The sequence below is a fragment of the Rhinoderma darwinii genome, assembly GCF_050947455.1.
Source record: "Rhinoderma darwinii isolate aRhiDar2 chromosome 5 unlocalized genomic scaffold, aRhiDar2.hap1 SUPER_5_unloc_1, whole genome shotgun sequence".
Taxonomy (NCBI): Eukaryota; Metazoa; Chordata; class Amphibia; order Anura; family Rhinodermatidae; genus Rhinoderma; species Rhinoderma darwinii.
In genome coordinates, this window is record NW_027461765.1 from 324,209 (window position 1) to 342,500 (window position 18,292).

General features: G+C 48.4%; 1 protein-coding gene across 1 annotated transcript in view; it reads left to right on the plus strand.

Moving 5' to 3' along the window:
• LOC142684354 (SCO-spondin-like) overlaps positions 1-18,292 on the plus strand; it is a gene marked incomplete at its 5' end in the record, with an annotated part of 350,250 nt that overhangs the window by 323,192 nt on the left and 8,766 nt on the right. Inside the window, 6 exon segments of the mRNA XM_075847515.1 lie at positions 6,501-6,628; positions 9,930-10,081; positions 12,240-12,286; positions 12,402-12,566; positions 16,516-16,727; positions 16,972-17,067. Coding sequence (XP_075703630.1) covers positions 6,501-6,628; positions 9,930-10,081; positions 12,240-12,286; positions 12,402-12,566; positions 16,516-16,727; positions 16,972-17,067 — 800 coding nt within the window.

Genomic DNA, 18,292 nt, shown 5'->3' on the forward strand with positions numbered 1-18,292 from the left:
ATGTAGCTCTCTAGTGTATAGATTTGTATATAGTACCGTATATAATATAGCTCTCTATTCTATAGATCAGTATATAGTACATACGTGGCAGGGTGTATACGTTCTGTATATAGTACAGTATATAATATAGCTCTCTATTCTATAGATCAGTATATAGTACATAGTGGCAGGGTGTATACATTCTGTATATAGTACAGTATATAATGTATCTCCCTATTGTATATAGTACACATGTGGCAGGGAGTATACATTCTGTATATAGCACAGTATATGATGTAGCTCTCTGTTGTATAGATCAGTATATAGTATATATGTGACAGGGTGTATACATTCTGTATATAGTACAGTATATAATGTAGCTCTCTGTTGTATATAGTACATACGTGGCAGGGTGTATACATTCTGTATATAGTACAGTATATAATGTAGCTCTCTGTTGTATACAGTACATACGTGGCAGGGAGTATACATTCTGTATATAGTACAGTATATAATGTCGCTCTCTGTTGTATATAGTACATACGTGGCAGGGAGTATACATTCTGTATATAGTACAGTATATAATGTCGCTCTCTGTTGTATATAGTACATACGTGGCAGGGTGTATACATTCTGTATATAGTACAGTATATAATGTAGCCCTCTATTGTATAGATCAGTATATAGTACATACGTGGCAGGGTGTATACATTCTGTATATAGTGCAGTATGTAATGTATCTCTCTGTTGTATATAATACATACATGGCAGGGTGTATGCATTCTGTATATAGCACAGTATATGATGTAGCTCTCTGTTGTATAGATCAGTATATAGTATATATGTGGCAGGGTGTATACATTCTGTATATAGTACAGTATATAATGTAGCTCTCTGTTGTATATAGTACATACGTGGCAGGGTGTATACATTCTGTATATAGTACAGTATATAATGTAGCTCTCTGTTGTATATAGTACATACGTGGCAGGGTGTATACATTCTGTATATAGTACAGTATATAATGTAGTTCTCTGTTGTATATAGTACATACGTGGCAAGGTGTATACATTCTGTATATAGTACAGTATATATTGTAGTTCTCTGTTGTCTACAGTACATACGTGGCAGGGAGTATACATTCTGTATATAGTACAGTATATAATGTTGCTCTCTGTTGTATATAGTACACGTGGCAGGGTGTATACATTCTGTATATAGTGCAGTATGTAATGTAGCTCTCTGTTGTGTATAGAATACATACGTGGCAGGGTGTATACATTCTGTATATAGTACAGTATATAATGTAGCTCTCTGTTGTATATAGTACATACGTGGCAGGGAGTATACATTCTGTATATAGTACAGTATATAATGTAGCTCTCAGTTGTATAGATCAGTATATAGTACATATGTGCCAGGGTGTATACATTCTGTATATAGTACAGTATATAATGTAGCTCTCTATTGTATAGATCAGTATATAGTACATACGTGGCAGGGTGTATACATTCTGTATATAGTGCAGTATGTAATGTACCTCTCTGTTGTATATAATACATACGTGGCATGGTGTATACATTCTGTATATAGTGCAGTATGTAATGTATCTCTCTGTTGTATATAATACATACGTGGCAGGGTGTATACATTCTGTATATAGTGCAGTATGTAATGTATCTCTCTATTGAATAGATCAGTATATAGTATATACGTGGCAGGGTGTATACATTCTGTATATAGTACAGTATATATTGTAGTTCTCTGTTGTATACAGTACATACGTGGCAGGGAGTATACATTCTGTATATAGTACAGTATATAATGTCGCTCTCTGTTGTATATAGTACACGTGGCAGGGTGTATACATTCTGTATATAGTGCAGTATGTAATGTAGCTCTCTGTTGTGTATAGAATACATACGTGGCAGGGTGTATACATTCTGTATATAGTGCAGTATATAATGTTGCTCTCGGTTGTATATAGTACACGTGGCAGGGTGTATACATTCTGTATATAGCACAGTATATGATGTAGCTCTCTGTTGTATAGATCAGTATATAGTATATATGTGGCAGGGTGTATACATTCTGTATATAGTACAGTATATAATGTAGCTCTCTGTTGTATATAGTACATACGTGGCATGGTGTATACATTCTGTATATAGTGCAGTATGTAATGTATCTCTCTATTGTATAGATCAGTATATAGTACATACGTGGCAGGGTGTATACATTCTGTATATAGTACAGTATATATTGTAGTTCTCTGTTGTATACAGTACATACGTGGCAGGGAGTATACATTCTGTATATAGTACAGTATATAATGTCGCTCTCTGTTGTATATAGTACACGTGGCAGGGTGTATACATTCTGTATATAGTGCAGTATGTAATGTAGCTCTCTGTTGTGTATAGAATACATACGTGGCAGGGTGTATACATTCTGTATATAGTGCAGTATATAATGTTGCTCTCGGTTGTATATAGTACACGTGGCAGGGTGTATACATTCTGTATATAGCACAGTATATGATGTAGCTCTCTGTTGTATAGATCAGTATATAGTATATATGTGGCAGGGTGTACACATTCTGTATATAGTGCAGTATATAATGTTGCTCTCGGTTGTATATAGTACACGTGGCAGGGTGTATACATTCTGTATATAGTACAGTATGTAATGTAGCTCTCTGTTGTGTATAGAATACATACGTGGCAGGGTGTATACATTCTGTATATAGTGCAGTATATAATGTTGCTCTCGGCTGTATATAGTACACGTGGCAGGGTGTATACATTCTGTATATAGTACAGTATATAATGTAGCTCTCTGTTGTATATAGTACATACGTGGCAGGGTGTATACATTCTGTATATAGTACAGTATATATTGTTGTTCTCTGTTGTATACAGTACATACCTGGCAGGGAGTATACATTCTGTATATAGTACAGTATCTAATGTAGCTCTCTGTTGTATATAGTACATACGTGGCAGGGTGTATACATTCTGTATATAGTACAGTATATAATGTAGATCTCTGTTGTATATAGTACATACATGGCAGGGTGTATACATTCTGTATATAGTACAGTATATATTTTAGTTCTCTGTTGTATACAGTACATACGTGGCAGGGAGTATACATTCTGTATATAGTACAGTATATAATGTCGCTCTGTTGTATATAGTACACATGGCAGGGTGTATACATTCTGTATATAGTACAGTATATAATGTAGCTCTCTATTGTATAGATCAGTATTTAGTACATACGTGGCAGGGTGTATACATTCTGTATATAGTACAGTATCTAATGTAGCTCTCTGTTGTATATAGTACATACGTGGCAGGGTGTATACATTCTGTATATAGTACAGTATATCATGTAGATCTCTGTTGTATATAGTACATACATGGCAGGGTGTATACATTCTGTATATAGTACAGTATATATTTTAGTTCTCTGTTGTATACAGTACATACGTGGCAGGGAGTATACATTCTGTATATAGTACAGTATCTAATGTAGCTCTCTGTTGTATATAGTACATACATGGCAGGGTGTATACATTCTGTATATAGTACAGTATATATTTTAGTTCTCTGTTGTATACAGTACATACGTGGCAGGGAGTATACATTCTGTATATAGTACAGTATATAATGTCGCTCTGTTGTATATAGTACACATGGCAGGGTGTATACATTCTGTATATAGTACAGTATATAATGTAGCTCTCTATTGTATAGATCAGTATTTCGTACATACGTGGCAGGGTGTATACATTCTGTATATAGTGCAGTATGTCATGTATCTCTCTATTGTATATAATACATATTTGGTAGGGTGTATAGATTCTGTCAATAGTACAGTATATATAGTAGTTCTCTGTTGTATACAGCACATACGTGGCAGGGAGTATACATTCTGTATATAGTACAGTATATAATGTCGCTCTCTGTTGTATATAGTACACGTGACATGGTGTATACATTCTGTGTATAGTGCAGTATGTAATGTAGCTCTCTGTTGTGTATAGAATACATACGTGGCAGGGTGTGTACATTCTGTATATAGTGCAGTATGTAATGTAGCTCTGTTGTATATAGTACATACGTGGCAGGGAGTATACATTCTGTATATAGTGCAGTATGTAATGTATCTCTCTGTTGTATATAATACATATGTGGCAGGGTGTATACATTCTGTATATAGTGCAGTATGTAATGTATCTCTCTGTTGTATATAATACATACGTGGCAGGGTGTATACACTCTGTATATAGTGCAGTATGTAATGTATCTCTCTATTGTATAGATCAGTATATAGTACATACGTGGCAGGGTGTATACATTCTGTATATAGTACAGTATATATTGTAGTTCTCTGTTGTATGCAGTACATACGTGGCAGGGAGTATACATTCTGTATATAGTGCATTATGTAATGTAGCTCTCTGTTGTGTATAGAATACATATGTGGCAGGGTGTATACATTCTGTATATAGTGCAGTATATAATGTCGCTCTCTGTTGTATATAGTACACGTGGCAGGGTGTATACATTCTGTATATAGCACAGTATATGATGTAGCTCTCTGTTGTATAGATCAGTATATAGTATATATGTGGCAGGGTGTATACATTCTGTATATAGTACAGTATATAATGTAGCTCTCTGTTGTATATAGTACATACGTGGCAGGGTGTATACATTCTGTATATAGTACAGTATATAATGTCGCTCTCTGTTATATATAGTACACATGGCAGGATGTATACATTCTGTATATTGTGCAGTATGTAATGTAGCTCTTTGTTGTGTATAGAATACATACGTGACAGGGTGTATACATTCTGTATATAGTGCAGTATATAATGTCGCTCTCTGTTGTATATAGTACACATGTGGCAGGGGGTATACATTCTGTATATAGCACAGTATATAATGTAGCTCTCTGTTGTATAGATCAGTATATAGTACATATGTGGCAGGGTGTATACATTTTGTATATAGTACAGTATATAATGTAGCTCTCTATTGTATAGATCAGTATATAGTACATACGTGGCAGCGTGTATACATTCTGTATATAGTACAGTATATAATGTAGCTCTTTGTTGTGTATAGTACATACGTGGCAGGGTGTATACATTCTGTATATAGTACAGTATATATTGTAGTTCTCTGTTGTATACAGTACATACGTGGCAGGGAGTATACATTCTGTATATAGTAGAGTATATAATGTCGCTCTCTGTTGTATATAGTACACGTGGCAGGGTGTATACATTCTGTATATAGTGCAGTATGTAATGTAGCTCTCTGTTGTGTATAGAATACATACATGGCAGGGTGTATACATTCTGTATATAGTGCAGTATATAATGTCGCACTGTTGTATATAGTACACGTGGCAGGGTGTATACATTCTGTATATAGTACAGTATATAATGTAGCTCTCTGTTGTATATAGTACGTACGTGGCAGGGTGTATACAGTCTGTATATAGTACAGTATATAATGTAGCTCTCTGTTGTGTATAGAATACATACGTGGCAGGGTGTATACATTCTGTATATAGTGCAGTATATAATGTCGCTCTCTGTTGTATATAGTACACATGTGGCAGAAAGTATACATTCTGTATATAGCACAGTATATAATGTAGCTCTCTGTTGTATATAGTACATATGTGGCAGGGTGTATACATTCTGTATATAGTACAGTATATATTGTAGTTGTCTGTTGTATACAGTACATACGTGGCAGGGAGTATACATTCTGTATATAGTACAGTATATAATGTCGCTCTCTGTTGTATATAGTACACGTGGCAGGGTGTATACATTCTGTATATAGTGCAGTATGTAATGTAGCTCTGTGTTGTGTATAGAATACATACGTGGCAGGGTGTATACATTCTGTATATAGTACAGTATATAATGTCGCTCTCTGTTGTATATAGTACACGTGGCAGGGTGTATACATTCTGTATATAGTGCAGTATGTAATGTAGCTCTCTGTTGTGTATATAATACATACGTGGCAGGGTGTATACATTCTGTATATAGTGCAGTATATAATGTAGCTCTCTGTTGTGTATATAATACATACGTGGCAGGATGTATACACTCTGTCTCTGTTGTATATAGTACACGTGGCAGGGTGTATACATTCTGTATATAGTACTGTATATAATGTCACTCTCTGTTGTATATAGTACACGTGGCAGGGAGTATACATTCTGTATATAGTACAGTATATAATGTCGCTCTGTGTTGTATATAGTACACGTGGCAGGGTGTATACATTCTGTATATAGTACAGTATATAATGTCGCTCTCTGTTGTATATAGTACACGTGGCAGGGTGTATACATTCTGTATATAGTACGGTATATAATGTAGCTCTCTGTTGTGTATATAATACATACGTGGCAAGGTATATACATTCTGTACTCTGTTTCCTTGCTGCCCTAATTCCATTCATTCTCCGGTCTCCCCTCAGATTGTCCTGGGGATCAGGTATTTAGCAGCTGTGCCAGTTCCTGCCCCCACTCCTGTGCCGACCTCCGACCCGAGGCCCCGTGTGTCAGTGAGGCCTGTGAGCCTGGCTGTTCTTGTCCCCCCGGAAAGGTGGGTGACTGTTCTGCTGGGACCCTAGTACATGAGTCTATGAGGGGCTGATGTCCATAAATGTGTGATCACTGGTCAGCAGCTGGTACTGTTAGGGGGGCACCTAGAAATATTCCTGAGCTGCCTGCTTATCCTGTCGTCATCTAACGCCCGGCAGATTCCCATTTCCTCTCTGTCCTATATGGTGGCCAGCGCCGGTAGTCACCGTCCTCCTCCTGTTATCTATTAAGATGTGGAGACTGCGGAGGAGAGGCGGGTGCACAGCGCTGAGACCACCTGTTCTCACTATTACCAGGTTCTCTCCTTACCGGGGTCCGCACCAGCATGCTCCTCCGCGGCTGCCCCTCTGTTGTGACGTGTCGCTCCCACACGCCAATATAGGAATAAGATTCAGCTACATAAGTAGTAAAAGTCGGATGGGGGAGGGGAGACATCAAGCCCCAAACCAGACCGCAAAATTATTTCAGACCCCTAAAGTAATTCCGACCCCAGACCCGATGTCAAAGTTAAAGGGAATGTCCAATAGCTTGAAGAAAAAAAAAAAGAGGCGCCACAAATGTTTTCAAATAAATAAACAGTGCTCCCCTCTTTAATCCCGCACCGATCCAGCGCAGATGCTCCAGCAGTCCCCCCGCCAGTGTGTGTGTTACAGGCTGCCAGCAACGAAGTGCCATACCGACATGTAATCACTGCAGCCAATCAGGGACCTCGGTGGCAGGGCCGGCCTTAGGATAGATGGCGCCCTGTGCGAAATTATTTTTCGGTGCCCAACCCCATCATAAAAAAACGCCCCATAAAAAAGTATAATGCACCCCACAGAAAAATAATAATATTTAATAATATATTATAACCCATTCAAGGACACAGTATATTGCCCCCTGCAGTGCCCCTACACAGTATGTCCGTTTAGTGGCCCCCACACAGTATAATGCCCCCCTCCCATGGCTGCCATGCACAGCCCCCCTTGTAGGCAGTGCCATAATCCCCCACCTCCTCCTTGTAGACCGTGCCATACAGCACCCCACCTCCCCCTTGTGGACAGTGCCATACAGCCCCCCCCCCACCTCCTCCTTGTAGACAGCGCCATACAGCCCCCACCTCCCCCTTGTAGACTGTGCCATACAGCCCCCCACCTCCCCTCTGTAGACAGTGTCATACAGCCCCCACCTCCTCCTTGTAGACAGTGTCATACAGCCCCCACCTCCTCCTTGTAGGCAGTGCCCTACAGCCTCCCACCTCCTCCTTGTAGACAGTGCCATACAGCCCCCACCTCCTCCTTGTAGGCAGTGCCATACAGCCCCCGCCTCCTCCTTGTAGACAGTGTCATACCGCCTCCCACCTCCTCCTTGTAGACAGTGCCATACAGCCTCCCACCTCCTCCTTGTAGACAGTGCCTTACAGTCCCCACCTCCTCCTTGTAGACATTGCCATACAGTCCCCACCTCCTCCTTGTAGACCATGCCATACAGTCCACACCTCCTCTTTGTGGACAGTGCCATACAGCCTCCCACCTCCTCCTTGTAGACAGTGCCATACAGCCTCCCACCTCCTCCTTGTAGACCGTGCCATACAGCACCCCACCACCCCCTTGTAGACCGTGGCATACAGCCCTTACCTCCTCCTTGTAGACCGTGGCATACAGCCCCCCCACCTCCTCCTTGTAGACAGTGCCATACAGTCCCCCCACCTCCTCCTTGTAGACAGTGCCATACAGCACCCCACCTCCCCCTTGTAGACAGTGCCATACAGCACCCCACCTCCTCCTTGTAGACAGTGCCACACAGCCCCCACCTCCCCCTTGTAGACAGTGCCATACAGCCCCCACCTACCCCTTGTAGACCGTGCCATACAGCCCCCCCCCACCTCCTCATTGTAGACAGTGCCATACAGCCCCCCCCACCTCCTCCTTGTAGACAGTGCCATACAGCCCCCCCCCACCTCCTCCTTGTAGACAGTGCCATACAGCACCCCACCTCCTCCTTGTAAACAGTGCCACACAGCCCCCCACCTCCCCCTTGTAGACAGTGCCATACAGCCCCCACCTACCCCTTGTAGACCGTGCCATACAGCCCCCCCACCTCCTCATTGTAGACAGTGCCATACAGCCCCCCCCCACCTCCTCCTTGTAGACAGTGCCATACAGCCCCCCCCCACCTCCTCCTTGTAGACAGTGCCATACAGCACCCCACCTCCTCCTTGTAAACAGTGCCACACAGCCCCCCACCTCCCCCTTGTAGACAGTGCCATAAAGCCCCCACCTTCTCCTTGTAGACCGTGGCATACAGCCCTTACCTCCTCCTTGTAGACCGTGGCATACAGCCCTTACCTCCTCCTTGTAGACAGTGCCATACAGCCCCCCCCCACCTCCTCCTTGTAGACAGTGCCATACAGCACCCCACCTCCTCCTTGTAAACAGTGCCACACAGCCCCCCACCTCCCCCTTGTAGACAGTGCCATACAGCCCCCACCTTCTCCTTGTAGACCGTGGCATACAGCCCTTACCTCCTCCTTGTAGACAGTGCCATACAGCCCCCACCTCCTCCTTGTAGACATTGCCATACAGTCCCCACCTCCTCCTTGTAGACCGTGCCATACAGCCCCCCACCTCCTCCTTGTAGACCGTGCCATACAGCACCCCACCTCCCCCTTGTAGACAGTGCCATACAGTCCCCCCACCTCCTCCTTGTAGACAGTGCCATACAGCACCCCACCTCCCCCTTGTAGACAGTGCCATACAGCACCCCACCTCCTCCTTGTAGACAGTGCCACACAGCCCCCCACCTCCTCCTTGTAGACAGTGCCACACAGCCCCCCACCTCCCCCTTGTAGACAGTGCCATACAGCCCCCCCCCCACCTCCTCCTTGTAGACAGTGCCATACAGCCCCCCCCCACCTCCTCCTTGTAGACAGTGCCATACAGCCCCCCCCACCTCTTCCTTGTAGACAGTGCCATACAGCCCCCACCTCCCCCTTGTAGACCGTGCCATAAACCCCCCACCTCCCCCTTGTAGACCGCACCATACAGCCCCCCACCTCCTCCTTGTAGACCGCGCCATACAGCCCCCCACCTCCTCCTTGTAGACCGTGCCACACAGCCCCCCACCTCCCAGGGACCTACGAAGCAGCTCAGCATTCTGGGTAATATACAACAGTGACCTCATAGGGGGAGGAGTTACTGCATGGAGAGGCCCTTGCACAAGATGATTGGGCATTAGGTCACCCCCGTTATGAAGCGGCTGTCATTACCCCCCACGTGCGGTGCCTCTTTCTGCTCTAGTAATATCAGGGTCCTTGTCTTCAGGTTTTACAGGGCGACAATTGTGTGACCCCGGAGGAGTGTCCCTGTGTCCTGCCATCAGTGCCGGAGCTCCTCTGGATGGCGAATCTCACTCAGGAAGAAACGACACGAGAATACCCAGTGGGCACCATTCTACATTACCAGTGTAATAACTGGTAAGATGTGGGGCATGGAAGGAGAAGGGGAGTGGCAAAGCGGGTGCAGGGAGAAGAGGAGGGGTAGAGCGGGTGCAGGAAGAAGAGGAGAGGCAGAGCGGGTGCAGGGAGGAGAGGAGGGGCAGCGAGGGAGAAGGGGTGGGGCAAAGCGTGTGCAGGGAGAAGAGCGTGTGCAGGGAGAAGAGGAGGGGCAGAGAGGGTGCAAGAAGAAGAGGAGGGGCAGAGCGGGTGCAGGGAGGAGAGGAGGGGCAGAACGGGTGCAGGGAGAAGAGGAGGGGCAGCGAGGGAGAAGGGGTGGGGCAAAGCGTGTGCAGGGAGAAGAGGAGGGGCAGAGCGGGTGCAGGGAGAAGAGCGGCAGAACGGGTGCAGGGAGAAGAGGAGGGGCAGAGCGAGTACAGGGAGAAGAGGAGGGGCAGAGCGGGTGCAGGGAGAAGAGGAGGGGCAGAGCAAAGCGTGTGCAGGGAGAAGAGTGGCAGAGCGGGTGCAGGGAGAAGAAGAGGGGCAGAGCGGGTGCAGGGAGACGAGGAGGGGCAGAGCGGGTGCAGGGAGACGAGGAGGGGCAGAGCGGGTGCAGGGAGACGAGGAGGGGCAGAGCGGGTGCAGGGAGACGAGGAGGGGCAGAGCGGGTGCAGGGAGACGAGGAGGGGCAGAGCGGGTGCAGGGAGACGTGGAGGGGCAGAACGGGTGCAGGGAGACGAGGAGGGGCAGAGCGGGTGCAGGGAGACGAGGAGGGGCAGAGCGGGTGCAGGGAGACGAGGAGGGGCAGAGCGGGTGCAGGGAGACGAGGAGGGGCAGAGCGGGTGCAGGGAGACGAGGAGGGGCAGGTGCAGGGAGACGAGGAGGGGCAGAGCAAGTGCAGGGAGACGAGGAGGGGCAGAGCAGGTGCAGGGAGACGTGGAGGGGCAGAACAGGTGCAGGGAGAAGAGGAGGGGCAAAGCGGGTGCAGGGAGACGAGGAGGGGCAGAGCGGGTGCAGGGAGGCGAGGAGGGGCAGAGCGGGTGCAGGGAGACGTGGAGAGGCAGAACGGGTGCAGGGAGACGAAGAGGGGCAGAGCGGGTGCAGGGAGACGAGGAGGGGCAGAGCGGGTGCAGGGAGACGAGGAGGGGCAGAGCGGGTGCAGGGAGACGAGGAGGGGCAGAGCGGGTGCAGGGAGACGAGGAGGGGCAGAGCGGGTGCAGGGAGACGAGGAGGGGCAGAGCGGGTGCAGGGAGACGAGGAGGGGCAGAGCGGGTGCAGGGAGACGAGGAGGGGCAGAGCAAGTGCAGGGAGACGAGGAGGGGCAGAGCAAGTGCAGGGAGACGAGGAGGGGCAGAGCAGGTGCAGGGAGACGTGGAGGGGCAGAGCAGGTGCAGGGAGAAGAGGAGGGGCAGAGCAGGTGCAGGGAGACGAGGAGGGGCAGAGCAGGTGCATGGAGACGAGGAGGGGCAGAGCAGGTGCAGGGAGACGAGGAGGGGCAGAGCAGGTGCAGGGAGACGAAGAGGGGCAGAGCAGGTGCAGGGAGACGAGGAGGGGCAGAGCAGGTGCAGGGAGACGAGGAGGGGCAGAGCAGGTGCAGGGAGACGAGGAGGGGCAGAGCAGGTGCAGGGAGACGAGGAGGGGCAGAGCAGGTGCAGGGAGACGAGGAGGGGCAGAGCAGGTGCAGGGAGACGAGGAGGGGCAGAGCAGGTGCAGGGAGACGAGGAGGGGCAGAGCAAGTGCAGGGAGACGAGGAGAGGCAGAGCAAGAGCAGGGAGACGAGGAGGGGCAGAGCGGGTGCAGGGAGAAGAGGAGGGGCAGAGCGGGTGCAGGGAGAAGAGGAGGGGCAGAGCGGGTGCAGGGAGAAGAGGAGGGGCAGAGCGGGTGCAGGGAGAAGAAGAGGGGCAGAGCGGGTGCAGGGAGAAGAGGAGGGGCAGAGCAGGTGCAGGGAGAAGAGGAAGGGCAGAGCAGGTGCAGGGAGAAGAGGAGGGGCAGAGCAGAGCAGGTGCAGGGAGGAGGGGCAGAGCAGGTGCAGGGAGAAGAGGAGGGGCAGAGCGAGCAGGTGCAGGGAGACGAGGCGGGTGCAGGGAGGGAGACGAGGCGGGTGCAGGGAGGGAGACGAGGCGGGTGCAGGGAGGGAGACGAGGCGGGTGCAGGAGGGTAAATGTCCCTTTAATAGACATGTGTCCTCTCTGTCCTGCAGCTCCTGCCACATGGGAAGCTTCGTCTGCTCCTCTGAGGATTGTAGCGGTGAGATTTCCTGCGCAGAGTTGGTCTTGTGTTCATCGCTCTGCTGCTCCGTCCTCTCTCTTAATGCCGGGACGCTGTTTTTGGGGGGTGATTGATGTCTGTGTCTGTCTTGCAGTGGACTGTCAGTGGTCGCAGTGGTCAGCCTGGTCTTCATGTTCCATCACTTGCGGCAGGGGAAACGAAATCTCAGAGAGACAGCAGACACGACAGCGGCTGTACGACGGAGAGGAATGCACCGGACCCCTGACCCGACAGAGGATGTGCGAGCTCCCAGACTGCAGTAAGTAACCCCCAAAACCTTAGGTAGTCCCGGTGCACACCAGCCAGTAGTCCCGGTGCACACCAGCCAGTAGTCCCGGTGCACACCAGCCAGTAGTCCCGGTGCACACCAGCCAGTAGTCCCGGTGCACACCAGCCAGTAGTCCCGGTGCACACCAGCCAGAAGTCCCGGTGCACACCAGCCAGAAGTCCCGGTGCACACCAGCCAGAAGTCCCGGTGCACACCAGCCAGTAGTCCCGGTGCACACCAGCCAGTAGTCCCGGTGCACACCAGCCAGTAGTCCCGGTGCACACCAGCCAGTAGTCCCGGTGCACACCAGCCAGTAGTCCCGGTGCACACAAGCCAAAAGTCCCGGTGCACACAAGCCAAAAGTCCCGGTGCACACCAGCCAAAAGTCCCGGTGCACAGCACTGAACACATCACAGCAGTTAAGAATGACGAGCTCTGGACCAAGTCCGGGCAAGGAGGCATAAGGGATGCCATGCGTGTCCCCTAGCCGTCATTAAAGGTCAAATGGCTCCGGCCGCATGGTTTGTGGCACATGCATCCTCTTGGTGGGCTGGGTAGGAAGTCCACCTGGTGTGAAAAGGGGCCGTTTCAACGGGAAAAGCCTGCTGAACGATTGGTCAGTCAGGTAAAGTGGATGGGGGGGGATAGGGGTAGATAAGGGACACTACGCTCCGAGAATGGCGGATTGATGTGGTTGGCCACAGAGAGCAAGCCACGAGCCGTACGGCAGGTTTCTAGGTAAGATCATGGCCTGGCTAGCTACGAAGGTCAGCTGGGTCGACTGGTGGCTGCCCGGAGGACTGACCAAGTACAGAGTGGTGTTGTGATTGGCCGGACTCCCCTTATTGTACATTGTGTAATAAAATGAGCCGACAGATGACGTGTGGAGTATTTACTGTTGGGTGGGTGAGGTGGCACGTGCGCTCCTTATTGATGCCCTTCGTGTGTAGTATTTACGGGTGGGTGGGGGAGGTGGCACGTGCGCTCCTTATTGATGCCCTTCGTGTGTAGTATTTACTGTTGGGTGGGGGAGGTGACACGTGCGCTCCTTATTGATGCCCTTCGTGTGTAGTATTTACGGTTGGGTGGGGGAGGTGGCACATGCGTTCCTTATTGATGCCCTTCGTGTGTAGTATTTACTGTTGGGTGGGGGAGGTGGCACATGCGTTCCTTATTGATGCCGTTCGTGTGGAGTATTTACTGTTGGGTGGGGGAGGTGGCACATGCGTTCCTTATTGATGCCCTTCGTGTGTAGTATTTACTGTTGGGTGGGGGAGGTGGCACGTGTGCTCCTTATTGATGCCCTTCGTGTGTAGTATTTACTGTTGGGTGGGGGAGGTGGCACGTGCGCTCCTTATTGATGCCCTTCGTGTGTAGTATTTACTATTTGGGTGGGGGAGGTGGCACATGCGTTCCTTATTGATGCCCTTCGTGTGTAGTATGTACTGTTGGGTGGAGGAGGTGGCACGTGCGCTCCTTATTGATGCCCTTCGTGTGTAGTATTTACTGTTGGGTGGGGGAGGTGGCACGTGCGCTCCTTATTGATGCCCTTCGTGTGTAGTATTTACTATTTGGGTGGGGGAGGTGGCACATGCGTTCCTTATTGATGCCCTTCATGTGTAGTATTTACTGTTGGGTGGAGGAGGTGGCACGTGCGCTCCTTATTGATGCCCTTCGTGTGTAGTATTTACTGTTGGGTGGGGGAGGTGGCATGTGCGCTCCTTATTGATGCCCTTCGTGTGGAGTATTTACTGTTGGGTGGGGGAGGTGGCACGTGCGTTCCTTATTGATGCCCTTCGCGTGGAGTATTTACTGTTGGGTGGGGGAGGTGGCACGTGCGCTCCTTATTGATGCCCTTCGTGTGGAGTATTTACTGTTGGGTGGGGGAGGTGGCACGTGCGCTCCTTATTGATGCCCTTCGTGTGGAGTATTTACTGTTGGGTGGGGGAGGTGGCACGTGCGCTCCTTATTGATGCCCTTCGTGTGTAGTATTTATGGTTGGGTGGGGGAGGTGGCACGTGCGCTTCTTATTGATGCCCTTCGTGTGGAGTATTTACTGTTGGGTGGGGGAGGTGGCACGTGCGCTCCTTATTGATGCCCTTCGTGTGGAGTATTTACTGTTGGGTGGGGGAGGTGGCACGTGCGCTCCTTATTGATGCCCTTCGTGTGGAGTATTTACTATTTGGGTGGGGGAGGTGGCACATGCGTTCCTTATTGATGCCCTTCGTGTGTAGTATTTACTGTTGGGTGGAGGAAGTGGCACGTGCGCTCCTTATTGATGCCCTTCGTGTGGAGTATTTACGGTTGGGTGGGGGAGGTGACACGTGCGCTCCTTATTGATGCCCTTCGTGTGTAGTATTTATGGTTGGGTGGGGGAGGTGGCACGTGCGCTTCTTATTGATGCCCTTCGTGTGGAGTATTTACTGTTGGGTGGGGGAGGTGGCACGTGCGCTTCTTATTGATGCCCTTCGTGTGGAGTATTTACTGTTGGGTGGGGGAGGTGACACGTGCGCTCCTTATTGATGCCCTTCGTGTGTAGTATTTATGGTTGGGTGGGGGAGGTGGCACGTGCGATTCTTATTGATGCCCTTCGTGTGGAGTATTTACTGTTGGGTGGGGGAGGTGGCACGTGCGCTCCTTATTGATGCCCTTCGTGTGGAGTATTTACTGTTGGGTGGGGGAGGTGGCACGTGCGCTCCTTATTGATGCCCTTCGTGTGGAGTATTTACTGTTGGGTGGGGGAGGTGGCACGTGCGCTCCTTATTGATGCCCTTCGTGTGGAGTATTTACTATTTGGGTGGGGGAGGTGGCACATGCGTTCCTTATTGATGCCCTTCGTGTGTAGTATTTACTGTTGGGTGGAGGAAGTGGCACGTGCGCTCCTTATTGATGCCCTTCGTGTGGAGTATTTACTGTTGGGTGGGGGAGGTGACACGTGCGCTCCTTATTGATGCCCTTCGTGTGTAGTATTTATGGTTGGGTGGGGGAGGTGGCACGTGCGCTTCTTATTGATGCCCTTCGTGTGGAGTATTTACTGTTGGGTGGGGGAGGTGGCACGTGCGCTTCTTATTGATGCCCTTCGTGTGGAGTATTTACTGTTGGGTGGGGGAGGTGGCACGTGCGCTCCTTATTGATGCCCTTCGTGTGTAGTATTTACTGTTGGGTGGGGGAGGTGGCACGTGCGCTCCTTATTGATGCCGTTCGTGTGGAGTATTTACTGTTGGGTGGGGGAGGTGGCACATGCGTTCCTTATTGATACCCTTCGTGTGTAGTATTTACTGTTGGGTGGGGGAGGTGGCACGTGTGCTCCTTATTGATGCCCTTCGTGTGTAGTATTTACTGTTGGGTGGGGGAGGTGGCACGTGCGCTCCTTACTGATGCCCTTCGTGTGTAGTATTTACTATTTGGGTGGGGGAGGTGGCACATGCTCCTTATTGATGCCCTTCGTGTGTAGTATGTACTGTTGGGTGGAGGAGATGGCACGTGCGCTCCTTATTGATGCCCTTCGTGTGTAGTATTTACTGTTGGGTGGGGTAGGTGGCACATGCATTCCTTATTGATGCCCTTCGTGTGTAGTATTTACTGTTGGGTGGGGGAGGTGGCACATGCTCCTTATTGATGCCCTTCGTGTGTAGTATGTACTGTTGGGTGGAGGAGATGGCACGTGCGCTCCTTATTGATGCCCTTCGTGTGTAGTATTTACTGTTGGGTGGAGGAGGTGGCACGTGCGCTCCTTATTGATGCCCTTCGTGTGTAGTATTTACTGTTGGGTGGGTGAGGTGGCACGTGCGTTCCTTATTGATGCCCTTCGTGTGGAGTATTTACTGTTGGGTGGGGGAGGTGGCACGTGCGTTCCTTATTGATGCCCTTTGTGTGTAGTATTTACTGTTGGGTGGGGGAGGTGGCACGTGCGCTCCTTATTGATGCCCTTCGTGTGTAGGTTGCCCTATTGGAGAGAGATGGAGACGGCCGCGGCGTGATGAAGACTTCTGTGAACGGACTTGTCAGGACGTTTATGAAGAGCGGAGCAGGAACTGCAGTGTGCGGCTCCGCGGGGGCTGTGTGTGTGAGTCAGGGATGTACCGCAGCAGCAGCGGGAGGTGTGTCAGCGCGGAGCATTGTGAGTGCCAGCATGGAGGACAGGTCTATCAGGTGAGTATCCCCCAACATCGCAACTAGTCATGTGCTGCCTCATTGTGTGGTCACTGCTGGTACTGAAGAGAATCCTACAGCCCTAATAATAAAGGGTGACAGACACCCCAATAAATATCATGATGGTCCTGCTGTCGGGATAGTCACGTCTGTTACTGCAGGAACACCAGTCATCTACCTGCTCCGCACCGATTATTACTGATTGTTACCGGACCGTCATACATTGTGGATTATATGTTTACAGCCTGGAGCAGATTGGCAGGACGGGTGTCATATGTGTCGCTGCGTGAACGGAATAGGAGTCTGCGCCAATCAGTGTCCACCGCTCCACTGTGCCGAGGTGAGGACAATATACTGGGGTAATTATGGGATTATTATATTACACTGATACCGGGGTGATGGTGAGATTATTATATTACACTGATACTGGGGTGATGGCTAGATTATTATATTACTGATACTGGGGTAATGGGGGGATTATTATATTACTGATACTGGGGTAATGGGGGGCTTATTATATTACACTGATACCGGGGTGATGGTTAGATTATTATATTACTGATACTGGGGTAATGGGGGGCTTATTATATTACACTGATACCGGGGTGATGGTTAGATTATTATATTACACTGATACTGGGTAATGGTGGGATTATTATATCACTGATACCGGGGTGATGGTGAGATTATTATATCACTGATACTGGGGTGATGGTTAGATTATTATATTACTGATACTGGGGTAATGGGGGGCTTATTATATTACACGGATACCGGGGTGATGGTGAGATTATATTACACTGATACTGGGTAATGGTGGGATTATTATATTACTGATACCGGGGTGATGGTGAGATTATTATATTACACGGATACCGGGGTGATGGTGAGATTATTATATCACTGATATCGGGGTAATGGGGGGATTATTATATCACTGATACTGGGGTAATGGTGGGATTATTATATTACACTTATGCTGGGTAATGGTGGGATTATTATATTACACTTATGCTGGGTAATGGTGGGATTATTATATTACACTTATACTGGGTAATGGTGGGATTATTATATTACACGGATACTGGGGTGATGGTGAGATTATTATATTACTGATACTGGGTAATGGTGGGATTATTATATTACTGATACTGGGTAATGGTGGGATTATTAGATTACACTGATACTGGGTAATGGTGGGATTATTATATTACACTGATACTGGGTAATGGTGGGATTATTATATTACACGGATACTGGGGTGATGGTGAGATTATTATATTACTGATACTGGGTAATGGTGGGATTATTATATTACATTTATACTGGGGTAATGGGGGGATTATTATATTACACTTATACTGGGTAATGGTGGGATTATTATATCACTGATACTGGGTAATGGTGGGATTATTAGATTACACTGATACTGGGTAATGGTGGGATTATTAGATTACATTTATACTGGGTAATGGTGGGATTATTAGATTACATTTATACTGGGTAATGGTGGGATTATTAGATTACACTTATACTGGGTAATGGTGGGATTATTAGATTACACT